At 39.0% G+C, this 24844-nt stretch overlaps 1 protein-coding gene across 2 annotated transcripts in view; it reads left to right on the top strand.

Annotated features, from left to right (window-relative positions):
- Nucleotides 1–449: 449 nt before the first annotated feature.
- The window catches only part of NEBL (nebulette), a 258274-nt gene continuing 233879 nt past the window's right edge, over nucleotides 450–24844 (top strand). Inside the window, exons 1-2 of one of the 2 annotated variants that reach the window (XM_042042796.1) lie at nucleotides 450–800; nucleotides 1803–1897. In XM_042042796.1, the coding sequence (XP_041898730.1) occupies nucleotides 732–800; nucleotides 1803–1897 (164 nt within the window). In that variant the 5' untranslated portion in view covers nucleotides 450–731. The remainder of the gene's footprint in view (nucleotides 801–1802; nucleotides 1898–24844) is intronic. The other variant, XM_042042795.1, reaches the window with a different exon arrangement.

The raw sequence follows: 24844 nt of genomic DNA, 5'->3' as shown, positions 1-24844 counted from the left end.
CTGCGGGAACGCACAGACGTTCCGCACCCGCTGGCGGCTCCGGGGGCTGCGTGTGCAGCGGGCGGGAGGCCGCGGCTCCGCCCGGCAGGTGCCCACGGGCGCACGGCCAGGCCTCGGGCCTCACTTCGGGGAGCGCCCGAGCTCCCCGCGGCCCCGTTGCCCCGCGCTCTCGCTATCCCTCTCCATCTCCATCTCCCTCTCTCTCGCCGGGGCCAGCCCCGCCCCAGCGAGCCCCGGGCAGGTGCGCCTGGAGGCGCAGCGGGTACCACCCCCCTCCCCGCCATCTCGCCCCCTCGGGGCGGCTGCGGCGCGGGGCTCGCCCTCCCCTTCTGCCCTCCCCTCGCTGCGGGCCGCGCCGGTGGGCTTGGCTTGGCTTGCGGCTGCAGCGCGGGGCTCGGCGTGAGTCACCCAGCCCGCGGCACGGGGAGCCGAGCGCGCAGGCACACGGGGGAGGCGGCGGGGGCGGGCGGCGAGCGGCGGGGGCGGCAGCACCGGCTCCCCGCCCGCCCACTCGCACATGCTGCCGAGCCGCAGTCAGCTGGAGCGCCGCTTCCTCCACAGCCGCCGCGGATGACCTCCTCGCCCGCCCGCAGCCGCTGAGGACTCCCGGCGTCCCCGCCAGGGCAGGGGATGGTAGATCGGCCTCCCGCAGCCCCGTCCAGCCCAGCCCGCCGCACCGCAACCTCGGCCGCCGCCGCCCGCCGGAGCCGCCGCCCCAGAGGAGCCGCAAAATGAACCCCCAGTGCGCCCGCTGTGGCAAAGTGGTCTATCCCACTGAGAAAGTCAACTGCCTGGACAAGGTGCTGGGGCGCGGGCGGGCGGGGACGGCGTCTCCCGGGCGTGCCCGTCCCGCTCCCCGCGGCTCCGGCGGGGCGGGCAGGGGAGGGCCGGGCCGAGCCGCGGGGCATCGGGGCGAGCCGGCAGGTGGCAAATGCAGCGTCTCAAGGGCCGCCGCGGCGCCGGCATCCGCGCTGTCAGCGCCAGCGGGGGCAGCCGCCGTGTCACCGCGCTGGCGCGGGGCGAGCGGGGCCGCAGCGGCCGGGGCGCCCTGCGGTGCCCGCTCGGGAACGACGGTGCCCGGGGCCGGCAGCGGGTCCCCGCGGCTCCCCCGGCTCCCCGAGGGATGAAGTTGTAGGCGGCCCCTTCCCGGCTGTAGTTGTCGGTGCCTCCCCGAGCTGGGGCGGCTTCGGCTGCTCCTGGCACCATGGCCGCCTCGGCGGGGACGGGGGCCGGGGCAGCGTCAGCCCCGTCCCGCGGGGGTGTCCCCGGTGGTTCGGCTTGTAGCCCAGCGCGGTCGCTCCGTAAATAACAACAGCGAGGTTGTGACAGATGCGCCAAATTACTGTCCCCGGAAAGGCAAGGCGAGGCGGTAGAAGCCACCGGAGGAAAATGCCGTATTATGTGCTAAATTTAGTGTCTGTGCGGCGTACCAAAAAGCCAGCCGTCACATTAGTTGGTGATTGCATTCGCGTAGTATTGCATTCTTAGCAAGCGGCGTAGTTTTTTTTTTTTTTAATACGAGGAAAACGTCAAACTCCTGCTTCAGTTATCTTTAAAATTATCATGGCAAGGTGAGCATGCAGGGGTCTTAGCACTCACCTTAGCACAGAATTTACGCGTCTGAGAGTGTTTCAGAAGCACCTTTGGTTTCATGAGAAAGTAATTATTTTTTATTTAGTTAAGAGACCTATAATGTGTGGCCAAAATATTGACAAGTAATTGTGTTTTTACGTTTGCCATTCCCTAACACAGCTTTCAAAACATCAGTACCGTAAGTAATTCTACTTTACATTTATTTACAGTACTGGCATAAAGGATGTTTCCACTGTGAAGTTTGCAAAATGGCTCTGAACATGAATAACTACAAAGGATATGAAAAGAAACCTTATTGCAATGCGTAAGTATTGTAAATGTCAAGTCTTGCAGAAATGCACATTAAAAGAAAACCTGGCTGTGGATATTGTCAAATAGGTATTGTCGTGCTGTAAAAACTTAATCTAGAGAGAGTAGTGCAGTCTAGAGCAGTTCAGTATCTTTTCAGATGGGGTATTCTACTTGTAGTGGTGTGATAGAAGAGGAAAAGATTTGATTATGATGTGTTTCGGCATTGTTTTCATATCAGATCTGAGGATACAGGTCTTTTCCTCCCAGAAAGTGTTGGATCTAGTGCTGACTCCTGCTACATTCATTATTGGCATGCTGGATTACAGTTGTCCATTATGCAGCTCTCTATTCAGGGTTATGGACCTGATCAGCATTTTGTAATAAGAAAACAAAGTGCTTCTAGGTTCTGTAGTTTACCAGTGACAGTATTCTGTTAGAAATCATGACAGCCTGTTTTTAAAACTGTTAGTTTTTCACATATCTCAGATTTCTAAGTTATTTATAAAAGCCTTTCTTCTACTGCTTCATACTATTTTGCTATTCTCTTAGATTTTGATTAAGAAAATGGATTAATTTTGGTTTGATTATACTCTAGTATACTCATGTAGCATTCAGCTTTTAGATTTTGTTGTGTGGATTTTGAAGAGTGCTTTGGTATTTGGGTTTTAAATACTGCAGAAGAGCATTTGATATATGCAGAAAAAAGTTGCTTATTTTTCTTTGTACTATGCTTCTAAAATTTGCTAATTGCATTTCAGTGTGTTTTAATCTTTAGAAACCATTATAGTATGCTTTTTTAGAAGGACAGCTCTTAAGATTTTGGAATCAAATGTGATCTTATATGTTACTTGTATATTGTTATTATTTTCACCCTTATCTACTTAAAACATGTTTTAAGAGACAGTCTTGAAGCTGTAGGCATGTTTTAATTTTTCTTCAGAAATACTCTCCTATACTCATCTTAAAATATTTGTTTGATGTTGAGATAGACAGTCTATGGCTGGCCATAACAGAAAAGTTCAACAGCATATAGTAATTTCTTTCAGGCTAAAATTGAATCCAGTCAGTGTCTGAAATACAAGTTTTGTTACAAATCTGCTGTTCTGCTGAAACTTGAAACACCTGTTTCAGTGTGCACAGTTGTACTTAGATTGCTTTAGGAGCATATGGAGTTACATATGTAAGTTCCTAGCTTTCCTCAAAGTGCTCCACACAGTGTACGAGAGTGACATTAGACCTCTTGTAACAAAGTGTGGTCTGTTGCCAGTGTCACGTGCTGTAGAGAGCTGTGTAGGAAGGGAAGGGTCATGCTCCAACAGGTGGTATGCTGTAAGCTCAGACTAACCTCGAGTATTGGCCCTGAATGGGACTCTGCATGTTGTACTATTTGAGCTGAAGTACAGGCTTCCATCCTTTACAGTAATTACAACTCTCATAGGTGCCTTTTACCTATATTTTTGTGGGTAAATTTCAGTGATGATACTTTGGTTGCTTGATCTTTCTCATGTAATCAGATACTTATACTTAATAAGATTGTCTGTTTATAAAATCTCCTCCATGCTAATACTTGGGGGTTTCCAAGCTGTGCATATTTAGCTTCTGTTGCAGAATTTTTCATACATGCAGTTATGGCTTGTGGTGTGTCCTTCTGTTGATGGATGAGGGGGAGTAAAGATGATGGATGGATCTGTTATGTACCATTCAGGTGCTATTCTTTCTGGCAGTTGCTTTAATGAGCTTTGTGAGAGTGAGCCTTGAAAAAATAATCTCTACCTTTGAAATGTCTCTCAAACCTGGTGTATGAAATGGGAAGCAGCTATGTAAAACCATTAAAGAATTGAGGTTTTTTTTCCATTAAAGAAGAGACTAAATGTAATGTGTAATATCAAGAATGTGCATTTTATTCTTAACTTTTAGTAAACTAAAGTTTGGTGGGTTTTTATGCCCCACTTTTTTCAAAGAGAAACCCTAATCATGTAATGTAAATAATTTCAAGTGTTCTGTGAAACCATGAAGGGAAGACTAAGGTGTGCTTTGTGGTTTCAACAAACTTCAGTATTCTTCAAAGGACCGCTAAGATGTTTTTGCAAAACTGTGTTTTGAAAATAAATTTGCTTTAAATTTTGACAGAGAATTCTTGCACCTCAAAGGTTACTAATTTGCAAGGCAGACACCATTACAGTATTTCAAATTATGATGTGTCTTATTCTGTTTTCATTAGTAAGAAGCAAATCCATTTTTATGTTAAATGCTGCTTGATCAAAAAATCTGTGAAGAAAAGAATGTAAATTTACTCATGCAAACACCTACAAACACTTGACAAAGAGCAATTACTGCTAAACTGTTGATTGAGGCCATCCATTTTTAAGAGTGCAATTTCTACATAAAAGTGAAGAAGTATGTACTAATTTGAATGGGAGAGGAATACCATGAAGTTGTTCAACGGGTTTGGAAGCCATAGTTAATTTTTCATAAGAACGAGTTGGAAAGCGTGTATCTTTAATAATATCTGTATGTGCTTTGATAATTCACAGGTCAGATAAGTTTATTGAATATATTTTGACCTTCGGTCTTAAAATAGTCCACTCTTTTGTTTCTTCAGGGGCTGAAATGAATGAATTTTGTTGCTTTACTGGTAAAGATGAGAAATTATTTAATTATAAAACATAATTGTTTTTCTGTTAATATAACAAAAAGATGCTCATCTGTGATTGTTCAAACTATATTTTTGGTGGAGAAGAGTCAGGTCAGACATATTAACAGGAATTAGCAAACCAAGAAGGAATATATTGCGAAGTACTTTAATTCTGTGACTATTAGAAAAGGGCAGAAATATTTGTAAATGCAGGATCCTGCTTTTTTTAAAGGCTAGTTTTTTGTTGGACATCTTGCCACATTTCCATCTAAATGATTGTATACCTTCCTTGTGATAAAGAGACAACGATACCAAAAGCAATGACTGGGCTACTGACATAGCTTTTGTAAGCTGTAGATCTATGTAAGATTTTACAACAAGGTTAAAGGGAAAACTTTGTCTCCATGTGTATGTGTATGGTATGGCTTTGAAAAGAGGCATCTTTGTATCACAGAGTTTCCACAGTCTGTCTCCTTTAAACCTTCCAGTTCTCTTACTCGTAGAGAAAAGTGTGTACAACTTTGTTCTCTCCCACCTCTGTTTTTTTATTATTTACATAATTTGTCAACTGTTTGAGTCAGGATACTTACTTCTGGTTGTTTGTGTAGTGCTTATATTACCGTGCTTTTATCTCAGCTGGGACCTCTGAGTAGTACAGTGGTATAATAACTGACAGTATTGTGTTTCTCACTTTACTTGCATTCACATGTCATCTGAAAGGCCTCATACGCAACATCTTGTGGCTTGTAGATGCACAGCATGTGGACACTGCTGGGTTTGCCTTAAGGACTTTAGTCTTGCTTTTTATTTGCAGTCTGATTTAGATTTGCCATGTTGCTGGATTGCTACCTGATTTGTGAAATTATGTTGATGAAATGAAGGGCTCAGACTTGTAGTCCAATTTTGCAGTTCAGCCAGGTGCTATGCATTGCCTGAATCAAGTAAATGAGCCATTCTTTGTTTCTCTGAATGTGTGTAAAAGTAGTAAAAAAAGGTTAAGACAATTAAAATGTGATTTATCAAATCACAGTGGCTTAATGCAGATCTGAACCCCTATTCCACCTTAATATCTGCAGATAGAGATTATTAAGTACTTGTTTAACATATACGGAAATGTCAAGAAGAAAAGTTGATATTATTGTAATATTGCAAACTCAGAGCTGACCCTTTCCAGCTGCAAATAACCAAGATGATGCAAGGAAAGGAGTGGCATATTGGCAACTAACCATTTGTGTTCTCAAGCTTGTTAAGTGATTGAATCATGTAGGATGATTACATGGTAACTTATTCTTACACATGTTCATATAAATTCTTCTTTTGACAGATACACTAGACAAAAGCACAAGTCTATTTTTATGCAAAATGTGGAAGCTGAAATGCATATTTTTGGAATATGCTCTCTGCATTAGCTTTACCTGCTGATGCAAACAGACTTCCTGCATGTGTGAACACATCCAACAGAGATGCACTTCTTAATTTCTGCAAACCTAGTAGCTTCAGGTTCTGTAGATGTGATAGACCCTCTTGCCAAAACAACCTCACTATTGCAATAAATTCTTCTGAAATACTTAGTATCTAAAATTTTGCTACTTGCCTGCATACAGGGTAGTTTCATTCAAGTTTTTATTTATGACAGCCACCATATGGAATGATTACATAACTTAAATTTTAAATCTACTGTCATCAGTCTTAGTGTGGATTATTGACGTGAAGAAAAACTCATCCTCACTTTATTTATTTTTTTTCTAGATTTAATTTCTTGGTAACTTGGGCCAGTAGGAAATAGATGTGCAAATACATTTGAAATATTGTGATGTTAGCTTCAATGTGCAAGTGCATTCAAACCCTACATTTTAGGATACTCTAGGGGAGGGATAAAAAATGTGAAAGTAATTTTATATCAGCTTGGATAAGAACATGGTACAAATTTCTGGAGAGTCAGATGGTCTGGAAAGTGGAAGCAGTTGCTTTTAATCACTGGATGAATGTGGCCATTAAGTGGAATCCATTGTCTTGAAAGGCAAACTTAGGTATAGAAGTTTGCTTTTAGCTGTGAAACATGAGTGTTTTTTCTTTTTTTTAGCAGTCAGAACATTTTGAGATGGTGACTAGGAGTGTGATGGTGTTATTCTTACTAAAAATAGCTAGCATTATCTTAGTTTTCAGTATTGATTTCAGCAGGTGGTTATTTCTCAATTTAAATATGTCAGGAAGAAAGAAAATTATGTAAGAAGCAGTGAAAATAATTCTGAAAATTGATGGGGTGACTTCTAAGAGTTGCAGTAAAGAGAGGGCACAGAATAAACAGGCTTTTAAAATTCTTCATCTTCAACTGGAAAAGGAACAATCCAGGACTCCCTTGCAAACCTCCTAGAAAGCAGGGATCTGCACTTTATCACTTTATTAGCTTTGTGTATTGAAGACTTTCCTGCTAAATGTAATATTAAATAGGTAATGGAAATAATAGAATCACTAGAAAGATAGCTGGTGAGGCTCTCAACTTGGAGCCAGTTATCCACACCTATATCTTTAAAGTCCATTACTTGCTCAGCATTGCATGAGTATGAACTCCAGTATTTGGAAACATTTATCTCTCCTCAGCAATCTTTTCTTTAAACAAAACAGCTCTAACTCTATCCTCATCCTCATGAATTGTATTTTATGATAATTCTTGTTTCTCTACCTTCAATTATTTCCAAAGTGTATATATCTCATTTCAGTGCCCAGTGGAACATTACCAGAGCTGGTAGAACAACAAGAGTACTCATACATAATTTTTCTCCTAAATCCCAGTACAGTCTTTGCCTTTTATTTTTTCTGTTGTAAAATCCAAACTATTGTTAATTCTTATTTGGATTCTTGTGGGCTGTGTTTTTATGCAGAATTGCAGCCTCAGCAGTTGTTATTATCCATTATCTGAGTAGTTAATTGTTCTTGGCTAAGCACAGAATCTTCCACTCGGTTGTCATTGAACTAAATCTCCCTTTTTTCCCCAGGCTGCTTCTCCAATTTGTCAAGTTCATTTTATATTCTAATTTTGTTCTCTAATGTGCTTACAGCCCCCTCCTATCAACCTGTCAACCCACCCACCAGAAAGCCTGTAAGCACACTGCAAATTTAATAAGTATAATCTTCATTTCATCACCCAGGTTGCTACCTGAAGGCCTGAAGGGGTGTTGGGAGCAGTATGTACCACTGTGGTGTGATGCAGCCTTCCCTTCTGTAGTGAGCAGTGACGAGTAAGAGAAGTAGTTTGTCTTCTCTACCTATTCATGGAGCGCTAGATCAAGCATTGAGTTCCATGTGAGAAAAAGTAAAATTGTGAAACAGTATAATTGTGGGTATTTATGCGGACTCTGCTTAAATATAAGGGACAACTATAGTAAGAGGAAACATACATTCCTGCTGCTTGGTTCTGTGTTTCCTTATCTGGTTAATTCAGTATTCAGTCCAAATTACTATTGGTGGTATCCAATAATGTAAAGTAAAGCTGAGCCTATTTGCTAGAACAATTGAAGGAGCTTCTTAGGCAAAATATATTTGAGTGTCTGAAAGGTGTTTGATGCATATCTTTAAACTGTTCCAAGAAGGCACATAAGAACACTTTGTCAGAGTTGCTGAATAACATGCATGAGGCAGATGGTGGTTAGTTGCAAAGGAATTACTAAAGAATAATCATCACTGACACTCAGATCTTGGGAAGAGTTGGGCTGTTTTTTATTGCTGTGACTGTGTCTGATTAATGGGATACAAACTCATTTCTTGGGTTCTGTTTCAACATGTTTAATTTGCCATGTCCTGATTTCATGTTTGGTCAAGATCTGCATATAATAAATGCATGGTGGGTGTGCAGGGAGAGGACTCTGTGAGTTCCATCAGGTCCCTTGATTTTCATCCTGACAGGCTGGGGAGAACACCATGGTGTCCTACAGCTTAGTGCAGCCAACCTGCTTCCCTGCTGGTCCAAGTGTAGTAGAAAAACTACCCCAAGGGAGATGAGTTGTTACCTTTTTCTCTCAGAGGAGGTAAATTCTCAGATTTCATTGAGGCAGTTCTGTCATGTCTAGTTCCTGATGTGAGTACAGGATCTGTGTTTGGAATTCATGTTTTAATATTTTACCTGTAGATAAAGTATTGTTGTTGCCCCTGTTGTTGCTCCAAAGGGACAATTACAGTTTAGTATTACTTAGGGTGTTGCTGGGACAAGTAAACAGAAAATATGCAAACGAATATCATACATTTAATTTTATTTAATTTTATTTGATTGAAGACTGCACTAAACATAGACATCTTTGCTGTTTGGAATCCTGACCTGTTGCCAGTTGATGTCTTGGCTCAGGTAAATGTGTGTTTTTAATATATATAATCATTGGTCATTGTGGACAGCAGATAATTCTTCCAAGGAAGAACACATACATATCCTCAGCACCTTTGGTCATAGAATATACTAAACATATATTCTCAGGGGACTGTGATTACTGAGACAGTTTCAGTAAGGGGGATTTTCTTTGCCTGCTAGTATTTTAGCCACTCATGATGCTTAAGATAATTCAATTTTCTTACTGTTGCTTTCTGTACTCAGTCCTAAAGATTGATGAAGTTTATTTCATTATATTTACTAAAATATTAAGGCAACAGAACAAGAACCATAGATGAAATTTATGAAATTTTGTGATTCCACACATAGTTTGAGCTTTGGAAACAGTTGTAGCAAGCCTTGAAGTCTTGGTGTGGTTTGATAACAGCTTTGTGATTTAACTGTTTCAGGTTTTAAATGTTCTAAACCATAGAAATTCCCATCATGTCTGCCAAAGAACTTAAGAAAAGTATTTTCACCTGGCAGAATTGGAAGTTCTGTGCAGCTCTGCTAATGTTGCTGTTGGTAGCAAATAAACCTGCTGTCCTGAAATGCTCTCTATACTTTATAAAGCTTGAAGAAAAATAAGTGTATGCTGCAATATTTCATACAATTTTGAATTTTTTAGAGTTGGTGATGCCAATTGAGAAGGACAACATTGTGTCAGTCAGCTCAGTGTCAAGAAGCATGTTTTGCTGTTTACATACAACATCAGTGAAAGATTACTGTAATTATCCAGCCAACACACAATCTTGTCTGAGTGGTCAATTACTTTTATTTTAATATTTTTGAATACTGTGGTGTGCTTATAGAAACTTGCTAAATTTAGTGATTGTAGAAGTTACACTGAGAGCAGTGTTTGGCTGTGTGATGTTAAAGTTCCTTGAAAAGGAGACAGTAGGCAGGACTCACAAGGGAAAAGTTTGCCCTAAGAAGAGGTGGGCGAAGTATTTGTTGAATAACTGGTCTGTCTCAAAATAAATGACACTAGCCAGTTCATGCTGTGTTATGTCACCTCACATTGCAGCTTTTTGAAAAACAAAAACCCTGCAGTTAATTCTACTTGACTTGCGGATCAATTAATTTCTTCTCTCTCTGCCTCCCTCTGTCTTCTGATGTTGGAGTAGATGTTACATCAGAGTTAGCCAAGCTGTTTTCCCTTGCTTTCTCTTCACTTTGCCTCTGTAATTTTCATTTGTACTAGGGGGAAAGTCTGGATGATAAGTAGTCTCTAATATTTCCTCCTCCCCATCTCTCCTGTTTTCCTTCTCCAAAAACTCCTGTTCTTGGTTGTGCTGCAGTTGTGTGGTGGTAGCTGATCCCATCACATCTTAGTTTGAAGAGGGCACAAACATGTGCCATCAGGGTCACACTTGAGAGAAGACTACAGCAGCTTAGTTTTAAAAATGAAAAACTAATTGTAATTTGGCCAGTTGTCATTTAAGCATAGGCTTTTCTGGGAAGTGCATAGTTACTCTTTAAAGAGGATTTCTAAAAATGTAGAACTATATGGATACTGGACCTATTTCCTTCCTTGCTTCACAGTTTCAAAAATTCACACTATGTTTTTTCCCCTCTAAGGAGAACAAATGTGTGGAGGTAGTCCATCATGTTCATCTTCTCTAAATGGCAGCATTTTTCACACAGGTGTATTGGTGTAATGCCAATTTCACAGATTTAAAAATAAAATTGTGCTGCATTTTAATTCAGTTATACCTCAGGTATTTTTTTTTAACTTGACAAACTAAGTGGTAATAGCTGTTTTTGTTTTGTTCCAGTTTTACTCTGGAAGAATTCAATACTTGTAATGCAATTCCTTTTGACATGAGAAAACTGTAAATAGAAATACTTAGGGAAGAAATTAAAAGAAAAAAGATGCTGATTTCAGACTTAATTAAAATGCAAGCGGCTAAGTTTGTGGAGGGGAAAAGTGGCAAGAGGAAATAAATTGACTAAATAAAAAAGCATGGACTATTTCTGCTGAACAGTGTAGAGTGGCATACATTCAGCACAGCAGGGTGTTATGTTGCATAGTATTGGTTGTGTGTATCTGCAAATGCAAGAGGGAGGACATTTCTGACTGGATTTGCTCAGTCATACAAAAAGAAAAGGGAACAGTATGAGGCTTTTTAGCAGTAGAAGTGCTCAATAAGTTGCTGATCAGGACATGATTAACACTGTTAGAACTGGCAGCACGCTTGGTGTGTTGCTGCTGTAAGGGAGGTGCCAGTATGTGTTTTAAAGAACCTGCCTGGAAATATATATATGTTGAAAAGCAAAGCTTCTTAGAGGGCTTGGAGTTATAATTATGCTGTAACACAGGAAGGTCTGAGAGTTATATCTTGAAATAGTTGGTAGGAATTTGTCAGGCTACCAGAAAACAAAGATGAAACTTGTTGTAACAGTTATTAGCATTACTTTTTCATTACTGGTCATTAGCACAAAATTGTTAGGAGTAATGGAGAAAGGTAAAACCAGTCTGGAAGAAAAAATGTATCAGAATATATGTATTTAGAAGAATAATATTATCTGAAATATGACACCTCTAGTAAGTTTCCCAGAATTTCTCATTTAATGGTGATGATGTCTGCTTAAACAAGGGGAAGAGTATGCATGTAGAGAAAGCAAGGCTAGATAGGAAAGAAATAATTTATAAAAATGTTAGTTGAACTTTTGAGTTTAGCAATGGCAAACTATTTGAGATAGTTAGAAGGTTGCACTTTTGGGTCTTCGATTAGGAATGGGCTGCTATCATCATGAATCAGGTCATGAGCTTTTGAATTATTTTGATCTGAAGATCAAAATGGAGATTAAACAGACATTTCCAGATACCTCATACTTCATACTGCTTTATTGCTTCTATTGTAGTTGTGTCAGAAATGTTGGAAATCCATATTAACAAGAATGGAAGGATGAAAAGGAAGACCAAGTAGATGAGCTTGGATTGAGTTAATAGTCAGTATACTCTATGCTGTGCTTCACCACACAGTCAGGTTTCAGTCCTTGCAGAATATTTGCTCAGTCTGAATTTCTTTAATTCTATCTTTATTTTAATGATAATGAATATTCAGAATGGGAGACACTGTATATGAAATGTGACTCTGTTTAATGCTACGTCAGGTACTGAAGACTTCATCCTGCTTTGAGGAACATGCAGTGAAGTGATTGTTATGAAGTTAGGAATTCATCAGAAAGATCATGACAATTGGAAAATGCCCCCTGAAAAATATTTCTGTACACTGAGCTAGGCTACCAAATAGTGCCCCTAGAAAGATGAAAATCTTGAGGGGAAACTATGAAGTATAGTGAGAGTCATGTGAAAATGAAAATAGCGCGTGATTAGTTTTTTTGATAGTCTAATTCAAGCAAAGGTAAATTGTAAGCATTCTTTTTTTTCCCATTGAGATGAAGATGGATATTCTGAGCAGTCATAATTTAGATTGGTGCTGTTAACATTTTACATTTATCTATTATGAGCAACTTAGCATAGCCAAAGATTTATCTTTGGAATTTGTCTTGAAATGTAAGAGATCATTTGGTTCTATAGGCTACCAAGCTGCTTCAGTACTACCTAGGGATATTTTTGTAAAACTTGAAAAACTTAGCCCTATTTATAAATAATTGTTTTCTCCACTAATGACTTTAGGAAGTTTGGAAAGATGTTCTGAAGTCTGAATACAAGCTGGTCAAGCTGTGTATTTTTTCCTGTGTTAAAGACCTTTCAGGATAACTCGTCTTTGTGGAGCTGAGACTCAAAAGAGCAGCATTCAATTTCTTATACTGATTAAATGCTTAACTTTCATGACCATGCTACTGCTCTGTTTCAAGCCTCATTTGGGTCAGCAGCAGGAGTCTCTCTTACTGCCCAAAAGGCAATGACAGATTATGTCTCTTATGCAGAGTAATACTGTGTATACAATATATTAACAAAAGAAAAATTTAAGCTTTTTAGGCTGGGTATGGATGAGAAGGAGATTGTAATGTGCTTTTAGAAGTTGAAGGAAACAGGGTAAAAATGGATTATATATCTCTAATTACTTATTTCACCCTGAGGAAAATGGCAGCTCCCCATTTTTCATAGCCTTCTCCATCCTGTCACTTCTGTTCTGAAGAGACATAGGCTCTGAAAGAAATAGTTTGATGAGCAAACAGGCCCTTTCGTTTTCTTCTGCCATTTTTCTTTGTGCATTGACAAAGCCACCTGGCTGCTTGGAGTCAGATCTCTCCAGCAGGTTTCTCATCTCCACTGCAGGCCTCACGTGTGTGAGTAATTCAGCATCTGATGTGCTCTGACCACTGCCCCTGGTGGGGGGCAGGTGTGTCTCCCTTGTTGGGTATTCTGTGTAAACTCTTAAAGGTCTCTTTGATGTGTATCTTCAGAAAGGCTGCTACTAAGGCAGTACTTCACAACTGGGATAACAGATAACTAATACATACAGTTAATAGTAACCATAACAGTTCATAGCAAAGAAATTGGAACTGGACCTTCAAGAACAGATTTGTAACAGATCTTTAAAGCTGATCATCTAGTAGATGAATGTTTCACAGTAATAATTATTACTAATTAATTTTATGCCTGTTAGGTTTTTTCCCAATGGAACAATTTCTTACAGGGAGATGTTTCGCATGAATTTGCCAGATTCAACAATTTTTTTCCCCCTGTAAGAATCTCTATTTTATCTGTGTTGGTTTTATAGTTGCAGAATGCTTTCAGGGACAAAGTATTTAGTTTTGTCCATTAAGCTTATTTTGCTTACATATATTTTGCCAAAACAACTATTATGTAATTAATACAGACAATATTTCAATGTTTTCATATATTAGTTTTATTATATTTGTATTTTACCTTTGGTGTTATGATGAAAATTTACAAATAAGAACCTATGGAAGTGGAAACAGATAAAATACATTATTTTCAAGAGCATGGAGCTGTAATATAGCTGGGGTTCTCCCCTGTAGCTTGTGAAGAATAGTCATTTTAGAGAGAAAATGTTCTTTTTGGAGAAATGTTTGATCACAATTCTTCTCAAAAAAACCAAGTTGTTTCTCAATCACACATAATATTAAAAATGGTGTGCATATTCATGCAACTGGATGCGAGAAACTCTGCTGCTTCCTGAGGTGTGGGAGAAAGATAAAAAGAAGCTTGTAGTAGTGATGGCCCTGTGGAGCACTTTAACACACAGAGTTTATAGTTGTTGTAGTCTCCATTTTTATTTTTCTTCTTCTTAGGCATGTGTTTTTAAAATTTTATTAGGGCTTTATTGATAAATGAGTTGTTTCTTTTTTATATAGACTTGAATTAATATTGTGGGTTCTGCCCCCATTACTTGAATATATCAAGCAGTGTGTTAGAAAGACTGTCCACAACAAGTATGTTGACTATTGCTCAGAAAAGCAGTCATGAGTCATCCAAACAATCCCAAGACTGTTAAAATGCTTTAAAAAGTCTTTTAATATAGATCTGACTTATTTTGGATTTAGTTCCCTACCTTTCATGATTTGTGTTTCCTATATGATTGTTCCAGAAGGATTTGTCTCAAGTTCTGAAACTGATAGTGTATCTGCCAAAGTTTTTAGTCTTGCTATGAAGTTGCAAAATCAAACTTAGTCTTGTGAACCAAGTGACATTTGGAACTTGATGTCTTCTGTACTCACATGTATGATGAATATATTGCTAGAATGGAGACCTTAAACAAAGTAATTTAAAATTTAAGAAACCTGTTTTTTTTTTCTGTGAATGATGCTTCTTTTGCTATGTTTTTGAGAGAAACCTTTAAGAAAAGAGGAACTCTCGTATTTGCACACTTGGTTTTTATTACCTGAGAGATTAATTTAAAGTTTTATTAAGTTACCAGGAATATCTATATCTCTTATATACAACAACAACAAAGGATACTGCTTTGACTAGTTTCTTGATAGTTTTAGTGTAGACTATTACAGTTAGGACTACTTTAGATTTGTGTCCTTGGTGCTTTGTTGTTATTTCACAGTAACATGACCAGTAATGTCTTTGTACATATTCCTATGCAACATAATTGCATAGCAACTGTGAAAGTTAAGGTTAAAATGATTCCTTTATTTTTCCTCACAACTGCCTACTTTCACATGAACCAATTTTTAAAAATTCTGGATTTGAAAAAGTACAACTGTAAATGCAAAGCAAAAATTAATTGTTGTTTTCCCATCTTTATTGTATATGATTTGAAATGTGCTTATTCTGGAAAGAACTATATTGGTCATTTCAGTATATATATTGCTTGCAATTTTTATTTTGGACAGTTCAGGTCAATGAGACAATTTAACAGTAACAGATTTTTTTCTGTCCCAGTGTAACTTGTGAGAATACTTGTGTTAATTTTCAAAAGTTCTTTTTCTAGAGAAAAATAAGGTCAAAGAAGTAATCTGGCATTTTTCTTAAAGAAGTTAACACCACTGGAAGCCTTCATGGCACCACTTTCTTATCTGCTATAAAGCAGCTATACGAAAAAATCATCTGTTTTGGTCACAGTAAATTAAGTAGTAAATGGGCAAGAGCTGGGAAAGCTTCAACATTTAGAGCTCTACAAATAGTCAAACACCTATCAATTTCCCCAAAGAAGTGATGGGATTATTTTTGAATAGGGGAAGCTTAATCACATCTTTTAGCACGTGGAAGATGCTGGACATGAAACCATTGGGTAATGTTAGAAACATACATCTGAGCTGAAAAGATTTTTCCATATGCTGCAATCTTCATGAAGGCTGTACTAAGCAGAGCTTTGTAAACAATTCTGTTGATGCATAGGAATTGATCTCAGCTGTGTTAGCCTTGCAATAGAGATGGGTGAAAAGCAGAAAATACTTGTAGTTCCCCAAGAAAGTCACACCTTAAAGTAGGAATGCACTGAACACTCAAAAGGAAAAGATCCTGCAGAATCAGAACATCATTTCTACTGTCATTTTAAAGTGACTTGAAGAGTATATCATCCATTATATAATTTGCTTGTGGTATGCCTGTTATTGTTGTAGTTGAATACTTTTTTACCCAGGGGATGTTAGTTATATAAAGTTGATGGGCCTGTGTATTGTAAAACAGTACGTCTCTGATGCAGGGCTGGAATTCGTCATGTCCTGGAACACAGTTTTGAGGACTGACCAGTAAAAGTAAAGACAAGTAACTAAAACAGCCTTGCCATGAGTGTAGACTATTGAAGGAAGTTTGAAAGAATTAAATACTCAAATAGACCTTGTAAACAGTAGTATGATGGTGGTGTTTTTGTCAGACACTGCATTGAAGCGGGTGTTTTAAAAGTTAGACGTGCTTTTTAGATGTGGTTGCAACTAGTCATCTTAGAACTGTTGCTTGTATCTCCGAAGCTGCTCTCATCACTGGGAAACAGAAGTGTACATGATGTCTCTGAAAAGTAATTGAAAAAAATAGTTGAAGTAGGTCACTAACTACTCTATGTTCTCTTTTCTCAATGGGAGGAATTAAGAAATACAGCCTTTTGTACTTTTTTGAATGTTCAATTTGTCACCCTTTTCCCAGCTGGAGAGATGTGCTCAATGGAATATCTTGTGGTTTGATTTCGTTTGCACTGTAAGCAGAGCAGCCTTTATTGACCTTACAAGGAGATGCACACATTAGTAGAGTGGATTATGTAGTTAATTTATATTTTGACTGACATAAAATATTAAGACTCATAACCATTTCTCTAGGACAAGTAATACGTAAAGCAATGGGGAGAGAAGTATTTACTGCATGGTACCACTGGCACAGAGCAGTGGTGTATTAAAGTGCACTCTTGGTGAAAGATGAATGGGGAGGTAGAGAAATGTGCCATTCCAGCAAGGTTTGGGAATGGACAGAGTCATCACTGCAGGAGAATTTAGAATGGAAAGTGCTCTACACATATTATACATTTAAATGCTTAAAAGGGGCAGAAGAACTTAAAAGCCACGAATGAATAAAGCTGGCAAGTTTTCCTTTCTGCTCTATCCACACAGTTTGTTAAATGATTCTCCTTGCTCTGGTAGCAGAGAGCCTGCCAGGAGTGCATTAAGCATCGTGATTAATGTCTGTCACATGTTTGTTCTCTCATCTTCTCCCCAGCAGGTGGTGTGTATATGCAGTGCAATTTTTTTTTTTTTTTAAGGTTTAAAGAAAAACTCTACAAAGATGCATATATGTGTAAAAGGAGGCAATGTCAAATAAGTGGAACATGTGCTTGGAGCAGAAAGGGCCTGTGATATTCCTGAGTCTCTGAAAACTGGGCTGAGCAAGGAACAGAGTGTCTCCATGAAGGTTCTGTCTCCATTGCAGCTGATTTCTGTTCTTGTTCTAGAGACAGCTTGTGAGCCAGAAGCAGTAAAATAACAACCTTCTTCCCTTAAGATTGGGTTAACAGTGGAGGCAGCCTGGGCTGTAGTGACCCTACTCTGGTGAGTGTGGGATCTCAAGGAGCAAAGTCATGATCCTGAATTTTGGAAGAGCGAGCTTCCAGTTGTTGGAGTTGGTGAATGAGATCCCCTGGGAAATTGTCATTAGGGACCAAGGAACTGACCAGAGCTGGCAACTTTTTAAGGCCACTTTCCTTAGAGTGCAAGAGCTCTCCATCCCAATGTGTAGGAAATCAGGCAAGGCAGGCTGGAAACTGGCATGGCTGAGTGAGGATCTGCTCCTCTAACTGAGGAGTAAGAAGGAAATGCAAAGCTAATGAAAGCAGGTCAGGCGACTTGTGGAGAGTATAGAGATATAGTTTGAATGTGTAGGGCTGGGGTTTGGAAAGCCAAGGCACAGAAGGAACAGGACTTAGCAAGGGATGTGAAGAATAACAAAAGGGGATTCTGTAAGTCAGAAAAGAAAGGACAAGGAGAGCATATCCCTCCTGAAAAATGAGAAGGGAGAACTGACAACAATGGATATGGAGAAGGCTGAGGTACTCAATGACTTTGCCTCAGTCTTTGCTGGCAGACAGACTTCCCATATCACTCAAGTCTCTGAGCCTCCAGGCCAGCTACATCCTGGGCTGCATCAAAATTGGAGTGACCAACAGGTCAAGAGAGGTGATTCTCCCCCTCTACTCTACCCTTGTGAGACCCCACCTGGAGTGCTGCATCCAGCTCTCGGGTCCCCAGCACAAGAAAGATATGGACCTGTTGGATCTAGTCCAGAGCAGGCCATGAGGATGATCAGAGGGGTGCAGCACCTCTCCTACGATGTCAGGCTGAGAGACTTGGGGTCATTCAGCCAGGAGAAGGCTCTGGGGTGACCTCACTGGGGCCTTCCAGTACTTCAAGGGGATTTGCAAAAAAAAGTGGAAGTGACTTTTTACATGGGTAGATAGTGATAGGACAACAGGGAATGGTTTTAAAGGAGATACTTAGATTAGATGTTAGGATGAAATTCTTTATTCACGGTGGTAAGGCATTGGAACAGGTTGTCCAGAGAAGATGTGGATACCTCCTCCTTGGAAGTGTTCAAGGCCAGGTTGGATGGGGCCCACTGGATCAGCAACCTCATCTAGTGTGTGGCCCTCCTGTCTGTGGTGGGTGGGGGTTGCAACTAGATGATCTTTAAAGTTCCTTCCAACCCAAAACATTCTGTGATTCTATGTTTAAATTTGGGTTATGTTTTAAAATATTTAGTCACATTTGTTGTGAGGTCAGGTAACTCGAACTTTGAAACTCTGTGGGAAGGCACGACTGACAGTGGCAGGAAAATTTCACATACAACAATCTCTTTTGCTTAGAGAGTATTCTGGCCTACTCTGTTGGAGTGGGAGCTTCCTCATGCTGCTTGATAAGCCCATATAATGTCTGAGTGCTGGAGTGATGGAGATGTGCCTGCTAATTGCAGCCAGTTAGTAGAGAGGTGCTTATACTTCTGTATTTATGACTGGGAAAAAGTGTTGTTTTTATATTGGAAGTGCAACAAAAAAATTTAATAATTGTATTACAGTATTCTTTTTTCACACTGTGTATGTGAGTATGAGATCTTCTCTTAAAAGGTTGTAGTAATCACTATTAATAGATTATTTAAAGTAGTATATTTTTGTGTAGTTTGGATACGGTTAAATGGCAAAATGAAATGCATATGATGAATAATGAAATTAATTTGAAAAAGTTTTTAGTTATTTTACCTGAAAAACATACCATGATTATTAGGTCTTTGCAGGGTTCATTGTATTGTGGAAATGCCTACAGCTGACATAAGTAGATTTACATTTTCTATGTATCTAAACTATTTGAACAAACATAAAACTAAGCAGAAGTTCTTCCTTTAACATGAACACATTCTACTCTCTTTGGCTGTGCAATGTGAGGTTGTATTTGGGTACTGTTACCTTGGAATTTTAATCTAATTTACACAAGGTCTTGGTTACAGTTGCTTAGTAACACGCTGTGGAAAACGGATTTGTTGATTTATGATAATATATCTACAATATCCTTATAATTAAAGATGTTGGAAGGAAAGCAAGTGCACAGCATGGGTGTGTATTCCAGCTGTGTGTATGTTTCTAATAGCTTCTGCTTTCACTATGTGTCTTACAATTAGTGTCTTTGTAGGGCTTGGTGTTTTATGTAACTCACCTGACTCACACCATTGTACCGGGCTTTGTGGTAGTTTTGGATAATGCTGCTTTACAGCATTTGTAGGTGAATCTGAAATCCTGAGATTTAGCACCTAACTTCCACTGGACTGCAGTTCCAACATGGCAACTATTTTCTCAGACTTGCATTGATGTCAGGAATATGTCAGGAATAATTGTGTGTGTGAGAAAGAGGCTCATGTGCATGGTGTTGCACTCACATTCCTGGGAGAGAGAAGTGTGTTAGAGATTAAGCATCATGAGACTTGTAAAACATCTTTTTTGACAGCTAAAGGAAGTATCTAGAGAAGTGTTGGCTGTTGTGTTGCATGTCTTCAAGTACTTACAATTACTGTATTTTAAGGTTTTCTGGAATTTTAAAGGTCTTTGTTTCACTGCAAACAGAGCTTAAGATTTCTGTTTACCTTGTCTGCAATATATTACAGAAGAATTTAGAAATTGAGAAGTTTCTAACACTAGCTAATTGTTTAAAACGCCTGTGAAAGCAAAAATTAAGCAAGGACCTCCTGGGACAGATGGAGTGTTATTAAAATCCTGGAGCCTACTTTAATCACAGACCCAACCCCATGAAAAAATGCAAATGAATTTAACAATTTTATAAATAAACCCAACTAAACGTCTTGTATGATGAGGCCTGAATTTAGTTTCTTGTCCTATATGCTTTAGAGCATTAAACTCAAAACACTTAAATAACTGTGAGGCCAGATAACAGGAGGTTTTGTGCAGGGCAAAACATATTGGTATTATATAATGAAATAATAATAGTTTTGCCTCTCTGCCTACTTTATTTGCCTGTTTCCTTGTGAAATAAACTTATTCAGGTTCCTATGAGGCTGAGAAAATTTACAAAGACCCATACAAAATACATCTGATTTCTTCAGGTTTCTTCTGTATGTAATGCAAGAATGCAGAGATAATTATTATTATTTTAAAAGTGCTGTTCACAGGCCTCAGCTCAGTTGAATGTTTCGCTTCCTGCTTTCAAATGCTTGTAACCTTTTATGGTTGTTTCACTATTATCATATCCCTTGACTGGAAAGCTGGGGGTGGCATTCATCTTGCCTACCTTTGACATATCCCACACCGATGTACGTAAGCAGAAATCATTGTAATAGTCCTGTTTTTGTAGTTGGTGGAGAAATAAATGCTTTAAGATTTCAGTTCATCTGACTCACTTTATGATAGATGAAACAGACTTTATTCATCACTAATTACGTTAACTTAATCTTCATGAGTTGACTCGGATACAGAGGCTTATCTTTCATGAAGTCAATCTTCTGTGAGAGAACCAGTTTATGATAGCTGTCCCTGGACAGCTGGCAGAACCAAGTATCTTAATTTTCTGGAGCTCATACTAACTCAGGTTTCCAGTTCTTTGGTGTTTCATAGGCACTTGAGCAGGTTTGTGGGAGAGGAAAGATTTCAATTGTTCCACTCCATTTTTAAGCCTGTTTTTGAGCTCTGCCTGTGACCTCATTGCACACTGCATCCCTGCACCATTGCCTTCACATTCTTGTGTTATTCAAACCCACGTCATAAATGTAAAAACAAAGCAAAAAAAAAACCCTACCAAAAAATCCAACATTTTGTATCTCAAAATATTTATCTCATGGTTTTAGAAGAAAAATACTCGTTCTGTTTTTGGTGACCTCCTTCTGCATCTCCAGGCTGCGCTTTAAGAATGTGTTCACAGTGGGTCCCCACAATTCAAGAAAGATAAGGACAGACAGGAGAAGGTCCAAAAGAGGGCCATAAAGATGATCAAAGGGAAGGAGAAACTGCCCATTGAGGAAAGATTGAAGGCATTAGGTATTTTCTTCCCGGAGAAGACTCAAGGAAGGCCTCACTGCAGTATTCCAGTACTTAAAGGTCATCTACAAAGAGGCAGGAGGCTCTCTGTTTGCAGGGAACCACATGAAGACATGGGTACATGTTGCATTGGGAGAACGTTTATCTTGCCACAAGAAAGATTTTATTTATTTATTTATTAGAGTAAGAACATCCTCTCCAGGGATGTAGCAGAGTCTTCATCACTGGAGGTTTTCAAAATGCAATTGGACAGGAGGCTAGGTAATCTCACCTGGGATAGCTGTCCCATGAAAGGCTGATCTGGATGGTCATTTGAGGTCCCTTTCAATCTGGGCTGTTCAGTGATTGTATGATAGATCTGAAATTTACGTTAGTAGTGTCTTAGGTCTAATAACCCAGGGCAGTTGTGAATTCCTCAGGCATGGTTATGAGGAAAATTAGGTGAATTCAATGAACAACTTATTTTCTATTAATGAGTTTATGGAGATTGAGTTTGTTGTAAGCTTTCTTAAAACTGACAGTGCAGGTCTTATTCAACTCATTTATGAATTTTGAGCTACACGTTAGACTGACATTTAAAAAAATATAGCCTGAGGAAGAAAAAGTTTCACAGCAAATTAAAAATATTGCAAAAAGTCTGAATTTAGTCATATGCCTTTTAAAATCTTAATGAGAAATATAGAGTAACTCAGCAATAAGCATCTCTGCTATTTAGAAAATAGATCTCTAAATGCATCTCTTAAAAGCAAATTATATGGAATTGGATTGGTCTCTGACTACATGCAGAGGACAATGAGGTAAAAGCTTTTATGGCATCCAGAAATCCATGATGACACTGTATGGTAGGCTGTCCAATGAGCAGTGACCTTTTTCTTCCAAGACACAGGATCTCTGTCACTTGGGGCACCCCTGCAGCCAGACAGTAAAGAAGGGCCATACTCTTTTATTTAAGATGTGATGGAGTGCTGGTTTATTTTTCTTTTTTCCCCCCAGTTTATTTTTGTCCTTTCAGAATGATTTGAATAATTGGTATTCAGTATCTGGAAACCCTTTCTATAGTCTTTCATTAAACAGAAAAATTAACTTGCTAAATCCCAGTCAGCAATTTATCTCTTCTCTCTAAGCTCTCTATCTGTTTTATAGTCTCCTGTGTGCTTTGTCTGTCTTTTTAATAAAAGGGAAGATGTACAAATTCTTGGACAGAAGATCTATGTCCATGGAACTCTATATCTAGTAATTTTTAAATTTATAGAGTAAGGATCTGTCCTTAACTTTTTCACATATACAAATACTATTCAATGAATTCTGTTAAAATGTAACTTTTTCTGTTAGCTTCTAAGCTCAAGGAAAAATTTTGCTGATGTTGGTGATAATTCTGTAGGCAATGAAAGCAGCACTTTCAGAACACTCTGCTGGTTAGTCATGAGGCTTTTTTATTTACCAGTCTCTCGGAGGTGGTTGTTGGCATGAGGATGCTCATTAGTCAGGGCTGCAACACCAGCAAATTCCCCTGACTACGTTGTCTGATAGCATAAAGCAGTGGGCATGGCCTTGCAGTGGCTCGATCTACTGTAGATAGAAAAGGGGACCATATTGTGACACTGCCTGTACAAGGACCAGAATTCTGCCCTTTTTATCCAGGTGAATTTCTGCCCACAGCAAAGCATCATGCTGCCTTTCTGGCGGTATAAGCACTCACTTTGGTAGTGCAGTTTCCATCATGCAAGTACCCCCCTTGTTCTGTCTTCCAAGTGTTTACTTCCCAGTTGTGTTGAAACATGGAGGCTGCTTTCTGCTGTCACTTTCAGGTGTCTGCCTGGGCCTGCTGGATGATGTGCTCTTACAGCTTTTGAAAAAGCAAGATTCAAATAGCTGTTATCTCTATGATATTTTTTTCCCTGTTTGAATAACAAAGGTGAACAATGACTATTTTGAGGTAGGAGAAAACCCTTATTAATATTTTAGAAATGCAGGTCCTTCTGCATTACCTTTAGATTTTCTTTTACATCAGTACAACTTGTCTTTGATATGAATAAAGTATTCTACTAAGAAAGAAACACTATCACAGAATGTTCCATTTGGTTTGGTGGTTGATGTTATGGATCTATTACTAATTAATAACATGGAACTGTATTTCATAGAGAAAGAGAAGTTCACAGTTGGCCCATGCATGGCCGTTGTCTGTGACTATTTTTGTTGTCACTCACCAAGTTTGATTAACAACTCACCAAGTTGTTGATTAACAAACTTCTGAAAAAACCTTGAGGCTGGCGAGTACAGTAATATATAATCTGTCACAGTGAGAGAACCCACAGAAGTGTTTTCGTTGAAAGAAGATAAAATTCCTTATTTAAAAAGATTGTTTCTTAAGCATTTAATACTTAAACTGTTATACAGTCAGATATTTTAATTAATGGGAAAATGTTGCATTTGATTTATTGTTGTTCTTTTTTGAGGGATTCTTTCCCTTCTCATTCAGTTGTGGAGCTAAATTTTGCATAAAATAGACATTTAATATTAAATTTTTGGCCTAGTTATAAATGTACCCATAATCTCATAAATATTATTCTGACATTATCTGTGAAGTGAAAGGGAAGTTATGAATATGCTTCTTATTCTGTCTTTATAATACCTTATGTCTATATATATACACCTTGTAATACTTTATAATACCTTATACCTTCCGACTATGGATAAATTAGCATTTTCTTTTTTTCATAGAACAGTTCCAATATAATGAAAAACTGTAATTTATGTTAGTTTACTTTGAATATCGATTAGATTTTTGACCAGCAAGGATATCTGGTGGAAATACATCAGCTCCATCTCAGTATTCTTTGTGAATAAAATACATGGAAAAATAGTGAATCTGGTTAGATATTGAATGTCATATTGGTCTGACTAGCATTAAGTGTTAGTTTTCATTGTGTCAATTAATATAGTCATGTATAAAACCAGAAGAGAGCACCTCCTTAACCCCAAGTTTCTTTATTAATGATAAAATCTTATCTGTTTTAAAGTATATGGTGCCCTTCATGTTTGGGTGTTCCCTTAGGTAATGATGAGAGTGAGCAAGCCCTATACCTCTGGTATTGAGTCCTTTCCTAATGCACTGCTGGAGGCGCTCTAAATGGTAGTGGGGAAAAAGCCCAGGGTGTGAGAGCTGGAAAGTTATGGGTGAGCTGGGTAAGGGAAATTCTGTGGAAATGGGACTTACTGTTTTCGCAAGCATCTTTCTGCTATTTCTTACAAGGGAAAAGACATCAAAGACTTGTCCTTGCTTTATCTGGCTCATAGGAGCCGTCTAGGTAGGACACAAATGACTGTAGTAATTGGCACACAAGGAAGTGATGTACCTAGCAAAGTGCCTGGGGCTATTTCAGCTCTCTGGCACGAGTGACCAAATATGTACCCAATGCAGTCTGTGGTAAGAAGCTGTACTGAGCACACAACCAGGAAGGAAATAAGGTAATAACATCTAGTGGTAGAGAAGTGTCATTTTGTCAACCCTAAGTGGAAATAAATTAATATTAATGAAGGCACTAATAAAAATTAAATGACAAA

The sequence above is a fragment of the Corvus kubaryi genome, unplaced genomic scaffold (genome assembly GCF_017639235.1).
Source record: "Corvus kubaryi isolate FWS band 111438036 unplaced genomic scaffold, C.kubaryi_AGA036_p1.0 37398, whole genome shotgun sequence".
In the NCBI taxonomy this organism is placed as follows: Eukaryota; Metazoa; Chordata; class Aves; order Passeriformes; family Corvidae; genus Corvus; species Corvus kubaryi.
Note: the sequence above shows the minus strand (reverse complement) of the source record. Positions and strands in the feature narration are given on the sequence as shown.